Genomic DNA, 21946 nt, shown 5'->3' on the forward strand with positions numbered 1-21946 from the left:
AAAAAAAATAAATATATATATATATATATATATATATATATATTATATTGCTGTTTGTGTTGTGCCATGTTCAGTTAATAGGACAGTGGACAACTCACTGGAGAGCAGCCTATGTGTCATTAGCTTGAAATAGCTTGAGTGTGTCATTAGCTTGAATCCAGGATAAATAAAATCAAAGGCTAAACTCAAAGGTGGTACATACTCAGCTAAACCTTTATCTGATTATACGTTGGGAGGCCAACCTTGCACTAGTATTTGCCAAAACGATCATACAGTAGGCTACCTCATTCACTGTGAATGTGAGGTGATCTTTGGCATTATTATAGCCTAGAAATCTAGATGCACCCTAGTGGCAGCAAATGTAATTTGCAGCCAGGGTAGTCTAGCAACTCTCTGATGGCTTGCAAGCTGGAAAAATTAAACGTCTATCAGGCCAATCACATCGTGTACACTGCAAAAAAATGAAATCTAACCAAGTGTTGATAATCTTATATTAAGATCAAAAAATCTATTTGGTATTGTTTTTAGTATGAAAAGACTTACCTAGCGCTCTCTCGAAAGATCATTTTGACTTAATTTTAAGAAGACTTTGACTTATTTTAAGGAGTCTTATCAAGACAAATTTGCTCAACGCACTGGCAGACAAATTTGCTTGTTTTTAGGACAAATTTGCTTAACACACTGGCAGACAAATTTGCTTGTTTTCAGGATGAGATGTCTTAATTTAAAAAAAAGTTTGACTTATTTGAAGTCAAATGATTTCATGAGAAAGCGCTAGGTAAGTGTCTTTATACTTAAAACAATACCAACTAGTTTTTTTTATCTTGATTAATTAAGATTAATAACACTTGGTTAGATTTTGTTAGATAAGCAGTTTTTGCAGTGTATAGAGTCCGCGACAGTTCTGCGTGAATTTCCTGCTACTTAAAAACAAAGGGAGATGGGTGCTGCTGCTGGTGAATAGCGGCGGTCTTTGAATCACGACTCAACCACGAATTGGCAAACGTTTGATCAACTAGCCAACATACTCGTGGAAAATGTGTGGGACTATGAATTGTAGTGCTATCCTATTGTGTGCAGAGGACATTTGAAAGACAACCGCTTATCCTGCCCCTTGGATTGAGCAATGCCAATGGTAAGTTCCCAGACCCTACATCCTGATGGGTCTGGCTCGTCAGGCTAGCATTATTAGGCCTACCACAACAAATACAAGAAATGAAAGAAGTGTGAAATGGTTTCACTAATGTTTTATTTCCCTAGTATGTATATAGACATAATGTGAACAGTCGAAAGAGAGTAGTGCTGGCTTCAACTTGCGTGCAATGTAATGAATACTTCTCCACAACAGATGGCAGCACTATACAACTGGATTAGTGTACATCTAGTGTACATCAAGTGAACATCTATCAGTTCCAGTAGGCCTACCCAAACCCAGAACATGTAACCTGTAAATGCGTATGGAAAATATCTCCACACATGCTGCTACCTAATTACTTGTGCCTCTGTGAAATTGATGTGGAATCATATCTAGAGCTCCACAGACAGACAATATTTGGTATTCAGAATATAACACATTTAAAATCACAGTCTTAAAAGGAATGTGTTGTCCCTATTTGGACACAGAGAAGAAAACAATGCAAGTTGTTTTATTTTCAACACATATTGTGTAACAAATAAAAAAGGGAAACAAAACAAACTGGGTTGTCCCTATCTGGACACAGAGATGTGTTTAAAAACAACACAAGTTGTGTTGTTTTCAACACATTCATTTTAAGAGTGCAGAATAATTAAACCTGACTTATGTAATCATACATTAACCTGCATCATACATAACCTACACATTTTAAGACTGAAATCACACTGGAACTTTTGAAATGTAGCTAGGTTACCCCAAACTCCCAATTATCAAAGCAGACTTATTAAAGGAGTCATGCCCCAGGAAACCATTTTGCGGTGGACATGTAGGGCTTTTCAAATGTGACTGTACCCTTCCCTGCATAAAATGACCAGAAAGAATCAAAGGGTAAATGAATTAAAAAAGCGAATCAATGATACATCACAAATGCTCTGATTTATTATTACATTACATTACATTTGGCTGACGCATTTTTAACCAAAGCGACTAACAACATGGTAAACAGTTTAAGTTTTAAAACGATTCTCTCAACAATTTTAGGAGAATTTAAAAACGGTAGAGTACAGTAAGAATAAGTGCATCAGTGAGTGCTGTTCTTAAACAGTTGAGTGTCAGTTCAAGACGGCTGGTACTGTAAGTGCTAGAATGAGCAAGACTTGTTGTAAGTGGCGCAACGCTCCGTCCATGTTACCACTCCAGCAATACACCTGGAGGATGCATTAAGATATTGGTCAATCAATGCAGCCAATTATGTATGTACAATTTAGTACCAAAATAAAAGCTCAGCTGTAAAATCAACCTAAAAGCATTTTGTTTAGTACAGTTCTTTTTGAATTTTGTAGGCTAAACAGAGACGATAAAACTATTGCAATAAATTGTACTGAAATGTATATAATTTAATTATAATAATATAATATAATAAGAATGACAAACTGTCATAACCTGTCTTATTTCAATGTACAACAGTTGTTGCAGATTTGCTGTTTGTTTGCTTGCTTGTTGTTCTTGTTGTTTGTAGTGGATATGTATTTTGTTTGTTGTAATACATCATGCTGTTGGATTGGATACTTTGCAGTAAACTTGCAGTACATGTTTGTGTAGTGTCTCACAAACCAACTTGATGGCTATTTGTTAAAAATATCCCATTGAAGTCAGGAGACCCAGCAGCATGATGACAACCTCTGGTACCAAGACCACCACTGAGGGGAACAGACAAGAACACAAGAACACAAGACATATCAAAAACAAACACAAGAGATAACATTACACCCCAGGAGAGCTGATACAGCATCTCACAGTTACTTCACATGGGGGAAAACAAAATTGGTACTATGACAAAAAACTAACAAATGGTTACTTTATAGCTTCCTAGCATAGAAACCTGATGAATCAAAGAGCTCATTGCATTTGTTCTGGCAGATCCATCCAAACACTCTCTCATTGAAACCAATTTCAAAAACCGGCTGGGCCAATCACAACCGCTTTTACAATATAGGGCGGATATTATACAGTGACAGAGAGAGTAGCACCGTTGAGCCACTTTTGTAGCCTAAAGGGCGTGATATGCTCCCGCGATGTGTCTTGCGCACGCAGCGTGTGACAAGAATTGCATCATCAACACGCATGTGGGGGGCAAATGTGCTTCCCAACAGTTGGGACCGCGCGTCTTCGATGCACGCAAATTTGCATGGAGGAGCTAGTCTACCAAACCAACATTAACTGATAGAGCCCATAACAATTCAATTCTAAATTAGAAATGTGTCTGATAGTTTGCTGGTTCTTACTTGAACTTGTTGTGTGACAGCTGGTCCACTGATTTGGACCCCTCACAGCTCCAGAGAGTGATGTGACACTGATATTGTAGGTCCGAGAAGGCTCAAGTCCAGCTATCTTAACATCTGTTCTCGATACTAACTGAGACCCTATACCCATCACATTCACCTCTGCTTCAGTCCAGAGACCAAATGGTTCCTCCCACTTCAAAAACACAGAATAGTCTCCGCCCTCACAGGACAAACTGGTTACTGCTGCCGGAACTGTGAGGAACAACATAATAAAGACGATTAGATAAAAGACATTTCAGCACTTAATATTTTACAGTTCAGTTTTTCTCGATCGTTTTGATGCTTGTGTCAACTCTGACATCGCATTCTCAAAACATGCATAGTATCCTGGATCCATGAAATAACTGGGCTTTAAAAATAAACATATGCCTGCCTCTATGGGAATTACATAACATAGGGGGGTGTATACTTGTGCACCCTGTATTTTAAGAAAATTGGTGTCCAAAGGTTGGATTTTTCCTCATTTTTTTAATCAAGGTATTAAGATCAATTTCCAAAAGATGATTTTGTATTCCTCTTTTTAGTCAACTTTAGCATGGGGGTGAATACTTATGCAACCCACTGTATGTATATGTATATCCTTTATTATTTTCTTCTCTCGCTACCCCCCCCCCCCCCCCCCCCCTATACACACACACAATTTCATCCTCCTCCTCTGCCAAACAAACAACCACCCTACACATTATCCCCCCCTCCACCTACTCACACACACACACACCATACCCCCCCCCCCCCCATACACACACACACACACAATATACCTTTTTAATTACTACTTTTAATCTATTCTTTAAAGTTGAGCTGGCTCTTGAGCACAATCATTTCATAATTTATTATATTACATGTATAATATATGTATACATGTATAGGCTATTTAAATTGTTTGTACTCTTCATTGGTGTGCATCAAGAATTGTGAATGTTGTGAATATTCTAAATCAAAGACTAGTAAATGTAACAAACTCACCTAATGTTACACTGTGTGAACATTGTAAAAGTCGCTCTTCATCTAACAGATAATAGAATGACACACTGTAAGTAGCCCCAGGGTAAAGGTTAGAGAAGGAAACTTTGTTTCCCTCCACAATGCCATTCACGTCACCACCTTGATAGTTATTCTTAGCTGTTGCCATGGAGTACAGTCCTGGAACCTCTGCCTCAATGGTGGTGCTAGTGAAGATCCATGGCGAGTCAACACAGCTGATTTCTTAGAGACAAACAAAGACATGCTGCTACCATCCTATTAAAAACATTAAATCTACTGAAGTTAAAAAAGTCAATGTGATGAGCAGGTCATCAAAGCATGTGTTACATGGTAAAACATATGTAAATTGAAATTACTTGTAATAGTAGCGAATTCATATTTCTGAGTCACGCTTTCGAAGGTGTTGAAAAGAGTAAAATTGTATATTGTCCCAGGGAGGAGGGAACCAATTGTGTGTGTCACTTTGTCTTCTGGTGGACTGGTGAATGTGATGTTTCTGCCAGAACTGAGCATCAGAATGTAGTCGGTGTTGTTTGCTGTGCTCCATTCCAGAGATAACGCTGTCGTATTCCGGTAAGTTACTGTCACACTGGTTGCTGTGGGGACTGAGAGATGATGAAGTATAAATGTAGTGTATTTCACAGATTGTCTGAATAAATGGGAAGGATACTGATCTTCATGACTCACAAGAAAAACAAGAATGAATTATTTCTAAGTGAAGTTTGCAATACTTCTGGCACTTATGGCACTTACGTCAGAGCACCCTACATGGAAATTTGCAGTGTTTACATCTGTAAGAAGTCAATCTTTTTCTACAAAAATGCATGAAGAATGGGAGTCAAGAATTCCGGCCAGACACCTGTATCCATGTGTGCAACAATCCTGTTCCTTACCTGTAGCCGCTGAAAATTCAAATCCTCTGCTCCTCACTCCTTCAAACACAGTGAAGAGAGTGAATGTGTATCTAGTCCCAGGAGAGAGAGATGACACTGTGTGCGTCACTGTGGACCCTCCCTCTGATGCAGTGATGTTGGTCTCTATCCCGTTGCTATCTAGTGTGTAATAGTAACTGGGGTTGTTGTTCACTTTGGTCCACTCCAGGACTAGTTCAGTCGCAGAGTGGGTTACCACATTTACCTGAGTAACATCAGGTGGAGCTAAAGGAAGATAAATATAAAAATCAAATATTTTGTTCCATCATGTTCTCCTTTCACCTTATTCCATATTAGGTCGGACTGAGTCTCAGAGGATGTCAGAATAGTGACACTGATAACATAAATAGAAAAAGATAGAAACATTTCTAAAGAAGTGGAAGAACGAGAGGACAGTACCGTAACCAAAACCACAGAAGAGGAGGCAAATAATGTGAATCATTATAGATATTTAAGACAAGTATACACAATACATATTTGTATGTAGAAGAGGTGAATGTCTTAAATTAAACAACATCCACTTACAGGAATTCATAGACAGAATGATTCTTTAGGGTCCCCTCACTCCCTCAAACACAGTGAAGAGAGTGAAAGTGTACTCTGTACTCTCAGCAGAGAGAGATGAGACTGTAGTTCACTGTGGTCTGCCCATCTGATACAGCGATGGTGGTTTCTGCTCCATTGCTGTTTCTCAGTATGTACTATAATTATTGTTGTTGTTGACTTTGGTCCACACCAGCTCTTGGTGAGTCTCAGAGCGGGTTACCACAGTGTATTAAGGATTAAAAAAAATAAAAAAATAAATAAGCAAATGTGGCTGCTAGTGCGTAGAGCAAATTTGTTTTGATAAGTCTCCTTAAAATAAGTAAAAGTCTTCTTAAATTAAGTCAAAAACGATCTTGCAAGAGAGTGTTAGGTTAGTCTCACTAAAAACAATACCAAAATAGATGTTTTGATCTTAATGTGTTCAAGAGGCCAAAACAACAGGAAATGACATCTCCATGTCAAAATGATAGATATCCAAAAGATGCCAACTTTACCATGATATAAAATGATACTGATGAAGGCATAGGCCTATGCAATTGCTATCAGTGCAATGTAACCACATAAACAATAATGAACAACATACTGTTTGTCCAGATGCATTCAAATGAGTATAGTTAACAATGGACATCATTTTCATTACGTAAGAGGGCCTCATTTAAATCATGGCCAAAGTGCAAAGTCTAAAGTCTAACTAAAGCTAATTTCATTCATGCTACAATCAGTGTCAGAGAACACCCTCCCTCAAAGGGGCCATGCAGAATCTTAATTATTCTGGACATGCTCAAAATATAGTTCAACCAAAACATGTTTTAAAATCATTGGTGGTTTTGGGACTATTAGAAAACAGCCCTTGTAGCAGTTGGTAAACTTACAAGTGTATGGAGCTTCAGAATTCAATGCACTTGTCAACACAGGGCCCAGGCTGTTGGTGGGGGCCAGCTGAAAGTACATTTATTCAACATAATATGTTGATGAGGATGTAGATCATCATGTACAAACACCTGTTTGAGTCTAATCACTTTTCAATTGCTTAGGCACAATTTTGAAATCAAGGACCTCTGAAATATTAACCGCTGTCAACGGCAACGGATTTTCTAACCTCACAAAACACTTGCAAAACAGTGTCTCTTCCTCATCCTCTTCCTCTCAGTGCTACATTGCCTTCAATTTATGTTGTTGACAAGGGCTCACCTGTTGCCCAGTGTTTAGAACTGATTGTTGAGTTTACAGTTATATAAGTGTCTTTACACCTGTCTGATAGCTGTGATCAATTGGTTAGGTGTATATTTTGGATTTAAATTTTTGGTGCATTGAAACTGCAAAGAGGAGGCATTATCTGACATTTCTGTCTCAATGTGTGTAGTGTTGTGCAAAAAGTGTGAGGCTGACAATGTTGGCAAATCTGGGCCAATGATTTGCTACTTGAGTGTAAGGTTTTGCTAAACTGTTAGATAATAAAATGCTGATGGAAGACGCCATAAAACGTGGATAAGTTTCTTCATATCTTCATAACTGGTAACAGACTCCTCTTTGCATTCATCTTTCATTCCTTAGTTTAATCCACTCCATACAAAGCACTTATTACACGGCTCTTCACAATGCTAACGCAACACCTGAAACTGTCAAGTCCTATCTGTGTGGCGAACTATTTATTTTGTCAGCGGAAGACAAGAAACGGTAGCAAAATCATTTTTAAAGATTAATTGTGTTAGGTTTCTTTTCTCGTTTTGGCAAGTAGCCGTGTAATAAGTGGGATGATGTATTGTCCGCCGGTAATTATCAGAAAATAAGTCCCTTCAGGTCGAAGCAAAACCCCTCCGCTGCGCGTCGGGGTTCTGTTTTCCCTGTCGGGACTTATTTTCTGATAATTACCGGCGGACAATACATTATCCTGTAATTACCGCTGTCAATGGCAACTATTTTGCAATACCAGTGATCTGACAAAGAAAATAAGTTTGCAATAATATATTTACAGTGTTGGGAGAGATAGCACATACTACCATAGCATAGTCTTCGTGCTTCTGATACGTCTTTCATATCACTGCGCAAGGACTGGAACTTCATTCAAACGTGAAAGCAGACGGTTGATCAGCTGTGTTCTAAAGAATGTTTGATTCAAGTTCAGCAGCGTGTGTTGTTGCGAACTATTTGTTTCTCATCAAATACCACGATGAACGGTAACAAAAAGGCTAGATTATGTAGGCTAAAGTCATATTGTGGGGAGTTTATTATTTCGTTTTGGCAAGTAGCCGTATAATAAGCGGGATAATCTATAGAACGCCGGTCATTACTGTGAAAATAAGTCCCTTCAGGGCGAAACAAGACCCCTCCGCTGCATGTGCGTCGGGGTCCGGTTCGCCCTGTCGGGACTTATTTTCCCAGTAGGCCTAATGACCGGTGTTCTATACATTATCCCTTACATAATGTGCCCTCCACAAGACAGGCCTGGTAATGTTGAGTAAAAAGAGTCTAGAATTCTGCCTCTCTAGGATAACTGATAATTAGGCTATGTTGTTCTTTGCCGTGTGTCCTATTTAAGAGCTGTCACATCGTGAACATGTTCTGTATACTGTATGCACTCATTTGATACTTGTGTATCTTTGTTTGTAATAGTTTCCTCCATGGCAAATGGTATTTCTTTGACATTGTAAGCTATACAAAAATGGAGACATGGAGAAATAAAAGTCCACTTACCAAAACATGACTTGTCCACAGCCACAGCAACCACTCAGTAATTTTCATGGTTAAGGCCACTTCAGCTATTGTTTTGCTGCTTCTTTATTTGAAGCGCAGTCACCAGTGTAGAGAGCACACACCTTTGCTCTGTCTCAAGCCCTCCAGCCAGATACAGTAAAGTAATATGGTCTGATGTACCCATATAAAATGAGTATTAGACCTTACCAGGTCCAAAGGTCAGGTTTGGATTAATCTCTCTCTCTTGATTATAACCTGATGATCATGTATTAGTAGTATGATTAACCTGACAGCCTCTGGGGGTATACCAAGTTTCATGGAATTTCATCCATGGGGGGCCATACAATAAAATAATTTATACATTTAGTGACTGTACACACCCATTGGCCTGTAGATGGTGGCGTTAAGCCAAGGGTTGCCGGTACAGGATGATGATGTTGAAATGTACTTACTACATCTTTACGCGCGCACACACACACACACACACACACACACACATGCATGCACGCAGGCATGCACACACACAGGTAAACACACACACACACACACACACACTCACAAGCAAACACACACACACAGAAGCACATACATAAAAAGCAAACACACACTTGCACACACTCATTTACATACACGATTTATTTTTGTGGAGAGAATGTGCAGGATTGAGTGGCGGTCATATTTTGTACCGCTATGTGGTACATTTACTTTCTAAAGTTTTTCAGTATTTACTATTTACAGACAATAGGCAGGCAGAAGACATGATATGTGATGAATATTCCCTCCACCAGATGGCAGTAGTACTAACTGTAGACTTCCTGTAATGGGCCTCTTCAAGAAATTTAAAGGCACAGTAACCCCATTACAAACAGATGTCAATATAAGAGCACAAAATAATGTGGCATAAAAGATTGCAGGAAAGGAAACCTCCTGAACTTATGTCAATAAAGGATACCAAATATGTTTAAAAATTGTAGGGTTTTTTAATATTTTTTATAGTAGGCCTATATGTTTTATACTTTATAGAACTGAGAATCAAGTTGTTTTCAACAGGAACCAGTGAACAGGTGAACTTTTCCCTAACCCTATGAAACCTGGAAAAAAATTACAACACTGACTGAAAGTCATAAGACTTTACTAAATAAAAGGAGAGTGATGGATAACTTCTCTTTGAAAGACAGATTTATTTGTAGCCTTTGCCATGTTTTTTGGTTTTTGGCTGTCCTGATAATATGCACAACGGCTCCTACCACTTAGTCTACTAGGCCTACCTTAAAAATGCTAAAGACAGGTTGTAGGCTAACCCATGTCTCCTCAGGGATAAATAGGCTTATATCAAAGGGGGATTCTACTAGAAATGTGCCTACATTATTTGTCTTGGAATTGTACAGTGAATTAAAAAAAGTATTACATGATTGATTTTTGTTAGTTCTTCTATAGAGGAATATATCAGTCATTAGGCCTATCAGATGTTTTTTCATGTATTAATTTCACTTTTGAAAATGGCAAATCCTATTTGTCTGACAGAGCGAGACAGGGTTGAATACCTAAGATTATGTTATTCAAGCAGAAAAACACCCTGAGGTGAATAGGTGTTTCTCATAGTTTAACATGTCCTCCAAATGACTGTTCAGATTAAAGAATATTGCCCCCCATCCCCCAAGATTTTAAAGGGACACCAGGCAAGCCTGATGCTTTTTCTCTACGAAACTCCCCCTCGCTCGGTCTGAAGCTCTTTCCCTTTTCTTTGCGTCTTCCATCAAGGGTTTTCGCTGCTTCTTCGCCGGCTCTGCCATTATACACACGTTTGCAACAATCTCTAGCGTTTCGTTAGCCTGCCTCTGTGCTGTAAACTGATCCTGCTTCGGTCGGCGGGTAGGATACACCGGAACGTGCAAGTGGGATATTCTTCCTACAGGCAGTAGGGGCGGGCGAGAGAGTCTTCATTCGCCCCGTAATGAGTCATTTAACCATATACCGACTTACGAAGATGATTAATTAACACGAAAACATTGCCTGGTTTCCCTTTAAGAAGTAAAAATGTGTGTTTCTGGTAGAATGTTCCTAAGGCACTTTAAGACGTCATTGATGTCTTGCATGGATTTTTAATCATGCTTACACAATGTAATTTCAATTGTTTTTTCTGACATTTCTGCCTTGGACATATGAATGAATGAATGAATGAATAAATATATAAATATAAAACTAAAATAAATAAAAAAGTTTAGCATACAAATCGAGAATAGCCTAGCCTAGGTTTATGAAGCGCAGCCTGTAGGCCTACACTTTCAAGAGGTCTTTTATTTCGACGAAAATAATTTTTTGCGGCCATATTGGAAAGTTCACATCACGGACCTCAGTTGCAGTTGCAAGACAACATTGGGGGAACAGGGGAGACACCTTAGGTTAGGTAAGCTACTGTTTTATGTTTCTTCTCACCGATGCATCACTGTATTTCTTTGCATAGTTTTACTGGTAAAAACAGGTAATCGCCCACCCAAGAAGTGGGCATTTGTTTGCAAGATATCGAGTGGGGTTGTGTTGTAGCTAAGATAACTCAAATGAATTTGTTTGGAAGGAGAACATTACCATCTTAGTAATCCCTTATCGTATTCAATTCTGAATTAGGATATGTTGGGTTTTAGTAGGCTTTAGGATGATGAATTCCTTACTTTTTATGACCGCAAAAGCACATGACGAAGTGGTGAGATTTGAAACGTCAGCACCGACCTGGCTGTGTTTTCTTTGTGGGTTCGCAATATAAGTGCAGATAAGAGCAGAGTAGGCTACGCATTTTGCCATAATCGCCATTCAGTTGTTTCATGCAGAGAGGCAAGTACTGTACGTAGGCTAGGCTAAGGGGAGGTCAGAAGTAGGCTATTGTTGTAGCCTACCTTAACGCTGCAATTCAGTGTAATTGGGCTACATTTCTCTCCTTCACAACTGTTTGTATTTGTTTTTCAGAAATGCAGTCCGCCGTGAAACACAATTACCACCAGGAAAGTGAGGCAAACATTAATAAACTCATCAACATCAAGCTGACGGCATCCTACACATACCTTGCACTGGTAAGATACAATGTTTTTTTCCCCGAAGTTCATATTGAATTCTGTTACAATTAGTAGATACTTTCTGTTGTGATGATATAACAGTAACCTATGTTTTATTATATACTTTCCCCAGGGTATGTACTTTGACAGGGATGATGTGGCCCTGCCCAACTTCTCTAGTTTCTTCCTTGATCGCTCTGTGAAAGAGAGGGAGCAGGCAGAGAGTCTGCTGGAGTACCAGAACAGCAGAGGCGGCAGAATCCTACTGCAGACCGTTGCTGTATGACTTCCACTTACTTGACTGGACATTTGTGTGTGTGTAGGCCTTTACATTTGAATTACGGTGACCAAAAAAAAAAAAACAGTAAAAGAACAACTGTGAAGAAGAGAAGCACAGTTTTGCCGGCTTTACTGTACTTTTTGGAAACAGGTTATTTTATTGTTTTAATCAGAGGTTGTGCATTGTTGTGTGTGTTATTGTGTGCTCATTATCCTCAGTGTTTGTTTGTTTCTGGTTACTGCAACAGGAGTTGTGTAATATGTCGGTCGGTTTCATTTTGCAGAAGCCTACTCGTGAGGATTGGCGTGGCGGTTTGGATGCCATCAGTTTCTCTCTGGACTATCAGAAGGCTTTAAACAACTCCATCCTCGATGTCCATCGCATTGCCGGCACCCATGGCGACCCCCATGTAAGTCCTTTAGAGAAACTGTTGGATAAAGATAACCAGAGTTGCATTACATGTACATGCATGTGCATGTCTGTCTGCGATAACATGTCTTATGGTGACTGTGAATCTTTATGTCTGTCTGCTTTAGTGAAGGCGATTAGTATATGCTTGCTGAACCCATTACAGGAAAGCTACACCTGGCTGGCGTGTAACTGAAGCAATCTGTTTGTTATGCATAAAAAAACATTTTAAAAGACTGGTCTGTTATTTCCGAACTTATGTGCCGCTATCACGTCTGGTGTAGATACTTTCATTAGTTACAGTGGAAGCTAATTGTTGCAACAGACGCAAACACGAACGGACGAACGGCTTCAGTTACGTGCCAGGTGTAGTTTCCCAGTTACTTACCCATCCATTGTGTTCCAGCTGTGCGACTACCTGGAGAGCCACTTCCTGACAGACAGCCATGACACCATCAAGAAGCTGGGTGACTACATGGGCAGTCTTACCCGCCTCACGTCCAGTGAGCCCCACGGCAACATGGGAGACTATCTGTTTGATAAACACACTCTCTGAACAGCGAGTGCCAGTAAGTGCCACTCATAAGGCGAGGCAGTGGTGCTCAAAAGCCTGTTTTGTAGGATGTGCATGTGTGCTGCTTTACATACATTAGAATTGGTCTACTTATGCTGAACGTCATGGCTTTACAAATGACCCTCATCATACTCGCATCATATTTCTAATGTGTTTGGTTATTAGAGTAATGTAAAACAGCATGGATGCACATCATCTCCTCTGTCGTGAAGGTAGTTCTCTTACCATAGAATAATGACAGCCATACCTCTGTATACCTCTGTATACTCCTTAGCATAAACCTGAATCACTTCCAGTGCAATACCTCAAGGTTAAACACCAAGATCTATCATAGTTTTTGGTGCTAGAAAGTTCTCAGTCATGGATAGATCAAACATTCCAGCAGGGTAGTTTTTGTATTTTCCTCGCTTCTACTCAGCAGTAAGCTCTTTGTATTACTTGGTTACACATTCCCTGTTGCATGCAACTCGGTGCATCACTTTTTAACCACATTTGGGCAACATTATCAAGAATAAAGTACAGTGAAACAAACAGACTTTTGCGTTTGTATATTATTACTTCAGAAAATCTGGTGTGCTTGATCAATTTTAATAGTTGGGTGTTGTATATTGTACTTACAGTATGAGGATTTTGGTAATACTTCTATTATCCTACTCTCTTTCTTCTTCAGACAGAATGTTTTTAATTGTATCTCAGAGAAGCATTTTATGAAAAAAGAAAATCTAAGCATACTATTATTTACTGATATCCATCACATAGTGTATGTTTTCATTTTGTAGATAAGTGCTGTATTCTGCTGAAAAGTCATGGCCATTTAGTGGGACTAGTTTATTTTCTTTAATGTAAAACTGTCAAGACAAGACAATCTAATGTGTGATGTAGGATGGTTAGCCCATAGATCATTAGACTATTATTATTATTATTAGTAGTAGTAGTATTCAATTAGATTTATATTAGATTACAGTATACTTTTAATTATTTAAAAAAATGTATAGATGACTGTATATTCAAATATGGTCTGTGCACTGAAAATGCATGTATGATGTAGCTGTTTTGAATAGAGTTTTCAAGCCACTTCCAGCACCATGCATTGGATAATGTTTCATCTTGTGTACTCTGTACATACAGTACAACATAAAGACTGTTTTTATAGCTGTATGTCTGGCCGTGAACAGATAAGAATGGAACTCTGAAACCACAACGTGCTGACTCATTGTGTAGGTTAGATAGATCTCCACCACCCCCCCCCCCCCCCACCAACCATTTCTTCCCTGTTTGACACCAGAGAACGTATAGTTAAATGTATGGGATATCCCTGATGTGGGTGGAAAATTGCATTGCCATTGTGGCATAGCAACTGAACAAAACAGGACAAAAGAGGAAGATGTACTATCTGACATGCAGACATGAATGTAACAGACAGTTCTGTGTGGCGTCACAGTTGCTTTTTCATGCAGAATTAGTTTTTGGGTCATGCCTGTGTCAGCAACAAATGTAGCCTCAGAAAGGATCCAGTGAGTCAGCCCATACTGTATGTGGTGCTACCCTCTGACTGGCAAAGTTTTAAACAACTTGCTAAATACAAACAAGTGTGAGGCCACATTATAATGACTAGGGTAACTTAGTAATCATATGCTTCACCCCTCAAATTACCTAAACCCTCACCCTTTGTGGCACTTTCTATGATGTAGATGTCCTCAACTGCTGATCTCACAAAAGGTGTGCTGTTGGGTTCATTTTAGTTCATGTGATTTGAAATATAGTCATTACTGAGACTTAATACTTGCTGAAGTTAACAGATAAATGCCCTCTGTGCTCTCTGTCCTGAAGTTTTCCTTACACTGCTCGTTAATAGTAGTCACCTTGTGTCAACCCAAAATTTTAGAAAAATCCTTAATACTTAGCAACTACGTGTAAACTTTAATCATGCAGCCTACATACCAATTAACATTTAAAAGCAATGTTTAAAGCGTTCAAAAAAGTAGAGCTGGTTATGCAAGTGGCATTGGACAAAAAAAGATCTATGGTCTTTGTTTAGTTGAAACACCTTAGCCTGATAGTTTTTATTTTAAAGCAAGATTCCTGAACAAGCCAGGGTGAAGCCTTTCTTAGGTTTGTTAAATTTTAACAGTAAGCATAATAATTTGCCAAATCTAAATAGGTCAACATGTCCTATGCGTCCTCACATACATTACAGATGGCAAGTTAGAAAAAAAAATGTGTTGTGACGTAGGGATTATTGCTCTGTACCTCAACTCTCTGTTGCCCTCTGCTGTTTGTTATTGTCATATTTCTTACTGGTGTGCCTGTCATCTCCACTGCACACCACCAAAGGTGGTGGTGTGACCTTATGATAAATATATCTTCAAGAATGCCATCGTCGAGTATTACACTAAACCTAGTAGCAACCCTCTCTCTGAGATGAAGAAGGACCTTACTGCCTTGTTAGAAAGATCCACAGACTGTGGATGGATTTATAACAATGAGTATTTTTTTCTTTTTATCATGTGAATACCCCAGAGCTGTACATGCTCTACACGCTACCGAAAGTTCATATAGAAGCAAAAGGTAACCTTTCACTGTTCACTACCTCATATGACATGGGCGTATAAGGCAATAATTATCAGGGTTTTTCCCCACTAACAAATGAATGGGAATATAATATTAAGTTAATTTATTATTAACTTCAATGTAAATGTTAAGATAGGAGATGGTGTTAAGATGGTGTTGATGGAGAGAGGGAAGAGATTGCATAATACACTTGCCTGGCATTTTACTGCCACTTCCTCCCCTTGTTGGACCACCAATCTAATTCAGCATAATAAATTCCAAGACCGAATTAGAGGACGTAGAGTCCGTTGCTGACACAACTGACATGGCTGTACCAATGGAGTTTATGGTGTGGTTCCTTAGTCTGTGTGTAGCTCCTCTGTGGGTAAGCAATCTTTCCTAACAATGTTGTGTACATGACAGAAGGTGTAGTTATCACGTATAGTTCACTTCATAGGTTATAACTGCAATTTGTATTGTAATTTTATATTCAAAATGGTGTTAATTAAATGATGAATGCATTAAGTCCACCTATGGTATTTTCACTGTTTTATGACATCACACCATGTAGAATTCAACAATGATGAATACAAATAACTTTTTTAGATGCAATTAAGAATGTGTATACTGTACAACTAACTGAGTGAGATAGTTATAATGGAATCAATGAGTATTTACTGGATTGGTAATCCAGCCTATTATTAGACATAATCTGATGTGGCATTCATGTGGCAATGTCTTCTGCTGGCTTATACTGATAAATATTACATTCACTTTTGAGAGCTCACCATGTTTAAGAACATTTTAGAGCCAGAGGTATCCAGAAGTAATGAAAAAGCTTAATGCCTTATGGTATGGTGTCTTCATAGTCCCATTTATAAATCTCTTTTGGTAAATGCTCCTGAAGTTCTTCTGTCTTTGCAGGAGAAAGAAGCGTTAGCAATGACCTTACTTACTCCCTCAACTCCACAAGGTAAATTTCCCAGCTATTCTCTACCACTTCCTGCATGTATATTTGATCTGTGTGTGCGTGCGCGTGTGTGCGTGTGCCTGTGCAGGTGTGTGTGTGTGTGTGTGTCTGCCTGTGCGTGTGTCTGTGCGTGTGCATGTGTGTGTGTGTGTGTGTCTGTCTGTGCGTGTGTGTCTGTGTGTGTCTGTGCGTGTGTGTGTGTTTGTGCGTGTGTGTGTGTGTGTGTGTGGTGGTGGTGGTGGTGGTGGTTGGTCGATGGATCTGTGAGAATGAATATTTGTGTGTCTATGAAAAACTTGTGTGCACTGCTTTCATAAGACAGTTCTGCAACAAGAGAGAAAGGATACTTGGGTGACACCCTCATGCATGCCAATATAATTATGTGTGTGTTATAAAAGCATACAAATATTTGTAAGTTAATATAAATGTCAATAAGAGAATAATATTTTAAAATACCTACTGAAGACTTTCCCTGTCTTTCACATTAGGATCCATTGTCTGTTACATGAGGGAATTGTTCAAAAATGTGTAATTACACACAGAAATATAACAATGCCTTTAATGTTACTCACTGTCCTGGATGCAAAATGTCTAGTTAAAAAAATTGAGTTATTTTAGCTTAGCTATGGTTCTGAGCTGATAAAGACTGCTTTGAACCACACTACTGATTTGTTTGTTGAAATTAATTTCTGACCACACTGTGCAGGTTGGCAGTGCATTACAGAACAGTGGAAGCCAAATAACATTACTTCGTTTTACCAACATTATTATTATTTAATAATAATAATAATAATAATAATACATTTTATTTGTTATAGCGCCTTTCAAAGCACCCAAGGTCGCTTTACAAACAGAAAAAATAATAATAATAATCAGTACACAAATTAAAAAACGTTTTGTATTGTGAGATGGAGTCGAGAGCACAAATGTGTGAGGGGAATGAGTTTGGGTGCAGCATAGTTACCATTGTGGTGAGCCTGATGTTTGGTACTGACAATAATCCAGCTGTAGGCTAGATGAATGTAGTGAACGAGAGGGTGTGTACATTTGTAGGAGTTCTGTGATATATGGAGGGCAGAGGTTATGAAGGGCTTTGAATGTCATCAACAGGATTTTAATGTTGATCTGTTGAGAGACAGGGAGTCAGTGTAACTGTATCAGGAGAGTTAAGTTGAAGAATTACTGGCCATCCAGGATTTAATGTTGTCAAGGCAGCTAAACAGTTTCTTTAGTGTGCAGGTGCTATCAGGTGTGTACGACGGAGTATTAGGGCCACACATGAAGAGAAAAAATATTTTTCTTAAACTCGACATGTTGACTTTAAAGTCGACATTGTAGGCCTTTCAATCGTCCCCATTTCGACATTAAACTCGACATTTCGAGAATAAAGTTGAAATATCATATCTACTTTAATCTCGACGTGTCGACTTTAAAGTCGACATGCTGACATTAAACTCGCAATAGGCCCTACTGTTTAAACATAGCCTACACAGTTTAAGCTGTAGCCTACACTAATACACAATATATTACATGAAAAATGGGCTTCAAATAGGTGTTATTTCAGATAGATTGCAGATATTTAGATAGATTGCGTCTTGTCTGTTAACTATCATTGCCGTCATCGTGAAGTGCTGTCTCGGGTTTATGGAAATACTATGCCGTTTAGGCTAAATAGCTAGAAAAATATATGTATCCAATGATATAATGTTTCTATACAAAATGTTATTTCACTCTGTTTTACGTGGTTAAGGCTACTGCACATCCAAATAACTGCCCTTCATGACCCACTGGCATGGCAAAACTCATTTTTCTAAAACTGCTTTTCCATGTCTCACCTGCAATACGTAGCCTATAGGAGGCTAGAAACACAGGTATAGCCTAAGCATATATACTATTTTAATCCCGTGAGAGAATATGTGTCCATGCACTTTATTTATGCACTTTGTGTGCATATGTGTGCAAGTAGGCTACTAGCCTACATGGGGTGGTCGGGAGGACAGCTTCATTCGTCCCTCCATAGACATTCAGCAATGGGCTGTTTTGCATCCATTACAAACAAGCAACGTGAAAGTCTAGGATTGGGGAGAGCGCCTAGTATGGCTCTAGTGCATAAGCATGAAGTTGAACATTTAGATGCAACAACTAAATGTTTAGAACAACACTTTAATAATAGGCCTACAATAAATAAATAAACCGCTATGACGTTTAGGCTACTTTTGACCATCGCATTTATCGCCTGTAACTGCGTGATAAGTACCTAACAGCAAAGTATTTGGCTGAGCAACGTAGGTTAATATGTTCTATGTTTTGTCCACATGATATAGGCCTATGTCTAATCATTGTTGCACTCGAACACTCTGAATCATTGTTGCACTTGTTGCATTGTTTCATTCGTCCTCCCTTTCAATCGTCCCGAGCGGTCGTTCTCTCTCCAAACTAACTTTATTCTCAAAATGTTGAGTTTAATGTCGACACGTCGAGATTAAAGTCGACATGATATTTCAACTTTATTCTCGAAATGTTGAGTTTAATGTCGACATGGCGACATTAAAGTCGATACGTCAAGATTAAAGTCGATATTACATTTCAACTTTATTCTCGAAATGTCGAGTTTAATGTTGACATGGCGACTTTAAAGTCGACATGTCGAGTTTAATCTCGTCATGGCAAAAATATTTTTTTCCTTCATGTGTGGCCCTAATACTCCGTCGTAGGTGTGAGTGGCAAGTACAAATGTAAAGAGAGAGTAAAAGAGCAAGGCTACAGGGTACACTTGCCATTACACCTCCAGTCCAGCAGATGGTGGAGGTAATGCACTCTGTTTGCAAACTGTCAAAAAAAAAAACTCACTGAAGAAGAAGAACAGGCCAGTGAACCCTTTTCGGTGAGCTTTCTTTTGGCATTTTGCAAACAGATTGCATTACCACCATCTGCTGCACTGAGGTGTAATGGCAAGTGTGCCCTGTAGCCTCGTTCTGGCCGCCGGGTGAATAAGGCGAATAGCAGTTGATTGTTGATCAACAATCTATTGGTCTTACAGTATATAACTTGTGAGGTTCTGGAAACAACCAAATATTTTAGAATTGTATTTTAGGAAGGTCAGTATCAGTCAATCTTACTGCATTTACTTTTAAATGAATTTGGGTTTCAATTCAATTCAACATGTAATTTTGCATTGAGAACCAAAGATACTGTTATGCTTCCCTTAGCCTTATTTCTCTATTCATATAACATTGATCTAGCATCTTGGGGCAGCCGTGGCCTACTGGTTAGCACTTCGGACTTGTAACCGGAGGGTTGCCGGTTCGAACCCCGACCAGTAGGCATGGCTGAAGTGCCCTTGAGCAAGGCACCCAACCCCTCACTGCTCCCTGAGCGCCGCTGTTGTTGCAGGCCGCTCACTGCGCCGGGAGTAGTGTGTGCTTCACCTCACTGTGTGTTCACTGTGTGCGGAGCGTGTTTCACTAATTCACAGATTGGGATAAATGCAGAGACCAAATTTCCCTCACGGGATCAAAAGAGTATATATACTTATATATACTTATACTTATACTAGCAATAATTGGGTCTCTCTTAATCTCCAGTTCTCTTGTAATTTCTGATGTAATTTTAACCCTTGAGGTTTTTTTTTTCGAAACTTTTTTTTCGATAGAGACTTTCTGTAAATTAGAGAAATATTAAGGATGACCCAAAGTTTACGTAGATATTAAATGTTTATATCTAATTTGCATATTATGGCGTCATATGGTGGCAGCCATCTTGGATTATAGAATTTTCATGAAAAGTTGCATGTTTGAATGATAAAATGCACCACTTCTTTCCCCCCCAAAGTGTCCCTCACCTTCTGTATGCTATATAGCAGAATACTGAATGCTCAGGTAAATAGTAAGTAGTAAACAAACTGTGTAAATCATTACTAATAAATGGCAGAAACCAACCAAATGCATGTAGCGCTAGGCCTTTTGCTGTAGAGATTTTCCATTTACAGTAGGCACTCTGATTCCATGTATGGGGCACATATATATTATCCAGATGACATACAAACACAAGTAGACAAGACCTGTTTAGTTCAAAAGCTCACTTGTCACGGCAAAGCACAGATCAGGAGTGAGATGACGAGACAAGACAAGAGACAATGTTAGTATTTTTTTTCTTTTTGTTGATGTTTTTTGTTGTTGTTTTTTTCTTAGCTGACAAAGACGCACACATCACAAGGACATGAACACACAAAAAGAACACATAGTGTATGTCCTATGGTCAGGGAAATAGATAGCAAATCAACAGTGTAAATCATTACTAATAAATGGCTGACAATTTTTTTTTTTATGTAGCAGGCCTTTTGCTGTAGAGATAATGACTCCCTATCCCTATCCATACAGGGCTGGCATTCCCATCATCTTGTGATAGAGTATGCATGGCCTAATGGCTCCCCTGCCCCGTGTCACCACCTCTGCTCCTGCTGCGAGCAGCATGGCCAGATCTGCCTCGCGCACGCGCCGAGTGGAGAGAATTTGCGCAGCTCGGACTAGGCCTACTGTCATTCTCATTGCGACTCCCCACACTGCCTCTACGTTCCCCCCTAACTGTCCTATGAGCACTTCGACCTCGTCTAACATACCCAGTGGCATTAGACAAAGGCTCCACCACGTTACTGTCGCCGCGATTGCGGAGAGGCACACGGTCAGAAGACAGAAGCTAGCACTACATGGACATTACCTCCAGCCTCGTTCGCCACACCACTAACACCCTGCTAACTTCCCGATGAACACCCAAGGCGGAGCAAGATACTTCGTCGTAGTTCATGTCTATGGGCGCAAAATGGGGATCGAATCCTGTCTGCATAAAAAGGCGTGTCGACGACGTATTGATGAGCGTACGTTGCAACCGGCCAACAGCAGCGGCATAAATAACCGGCGCACACCTGATATAAAGTCGATTTTCTCAAGACTGGAATGCTCAAAAATGCTAAAAATGTACCTGAAATGTTCAGAAGGGTTTGAGGATCATGAAAACGTGCCCGAAATTCACATTCCTAACTCTATAGAACCAAGACCTTAACATATGTGGTAAAATTCTGAGCTATGCCCATAGACTTCAATGGAGCAGTCGCTGCCTTTGCTCTGCATAAAGGGGGATTATGACCCCCCCCCTCGTGCGATCTGGGTTCCCGGAAGTGGCTCCTGATGAAATATCTTGCTCCGCCTTAACAATCTTTGGTAAAACATTATTCCCACCACTGACATTGGGCAAAAAATTCAACGTTTGTGCTTGGTGTAAGCTAAACTCTCACTTTGTCCAGCTGCATCATTGCAAGGCAGGGATGCATCTGAAGCCTCACTAAACGAATCACCGTCATTTTCTGAAGGCAGATATTCCCCTTCAGAATCAGGGTCCGCGAATAGAAGACCCAACACTTCATTTCGGGTAAACTTTTTTGATGCCATTAGACGATAATCTAATGCAAATACTCGCTGACGTTGA

General features: G+C 39.4%; 2 protein-coding genes across 6 annotated transcripts; one reads left to right on the forward strand and one right to left on the reverse strand.

Annotated features, from left to right (window-relative positions):
* Nucleotides 1-2234: 2234 nt before the first annotated feature.
* Nucleotides 2235-8753, reverse strand: LOC121699877 (receptor-type tyrosine-protein phosphatase eta-like). 4 transcript variants are annotated; one of them, XR_006027054.1, is made up of 8 exons: nt 8637-8753; nt 6815-6881; nt 5358-5621; nt 4821-5069; nt 4447-4719; nt 3421-3672; nt 2579-2835; nt 2235-2343 (listed from the first exon to the last, which is right to left on the reverse strand). XR_006027054.1 is itself a non-coding variant. In XM_042082412.1 (8 exons), the coding sequence occupies exons 1-7, from the start codon at nt 8682-8684 to the stop codon at nt 2768-2770; spliced, it is 1188 nt and encodes a 395-aa protein (XP_041938346.1). In that variant the 5' UTR covers nt 8685-8753; the 3' UTR covers nt 2235-2343; nt 2579-2767. The 4 variants fall into 4 exon arrangements, 3 of the variants coding, with proteins under 3 accessions (XP_041938346.1, XP_041938348.1, XP_041938347.1); XM_042082412.1 differs by having other exon boundaries at nt 4447-4686; XM_042082414.1 differs by lacking the exon at nt 5358-5621 and having other exon boundaries at nt 4447-4686.
* A 2175-nt stretch (nt 8754-10928) lies between these two features.
* Nucleotides 10929-13478, forward strand: zgc:56095 (uncharacterized protein LOC406286 homolog). 2 transcript variants are annotated; one of them, XM_042082451.1, is made up of 5 exons: nt 10929-11043; nt 11598-11701; nt 11817-11963; nt 12247-12372; nt 12778-13478. In XM_042082451.1, the coding sequence occupies exons 2-5, from the start codon at nt 11600-11602 to the stop codon at nt 12925-12927; spliced, it is 525 nt and encodes a 174-aa protein (XP_041938385.1). In that variant the 5' UTR covers nt 10929-11043; nt 11598-11599; the 3' UTR covers nt 12928-13478. The 2 variants fall into 2 exon arrangements, with proteins under 2 accessions (XP_041938385.1, XP_041938386.1); XM_042082452.1 differs by having other exon boundaries at nt 10955-11038.
* Nucleotides 13479-21946: the final 8468 nt, after the last annotated feature.

This window comes from Alosa sapidissima, chromosome 24, assembly GCF_018492685.1.
Source record: "Alosa sapidissima isolate fAloSap1 chromosome 24, fAloSap1.pri, whole genome shotgun sequence".
Lineage (NCBI taxonomy): Eukaryota > Metazoa > Chordata > Actinopteri > Clupeiformes > Clupeidae > Alosa > Alosa sapidissima.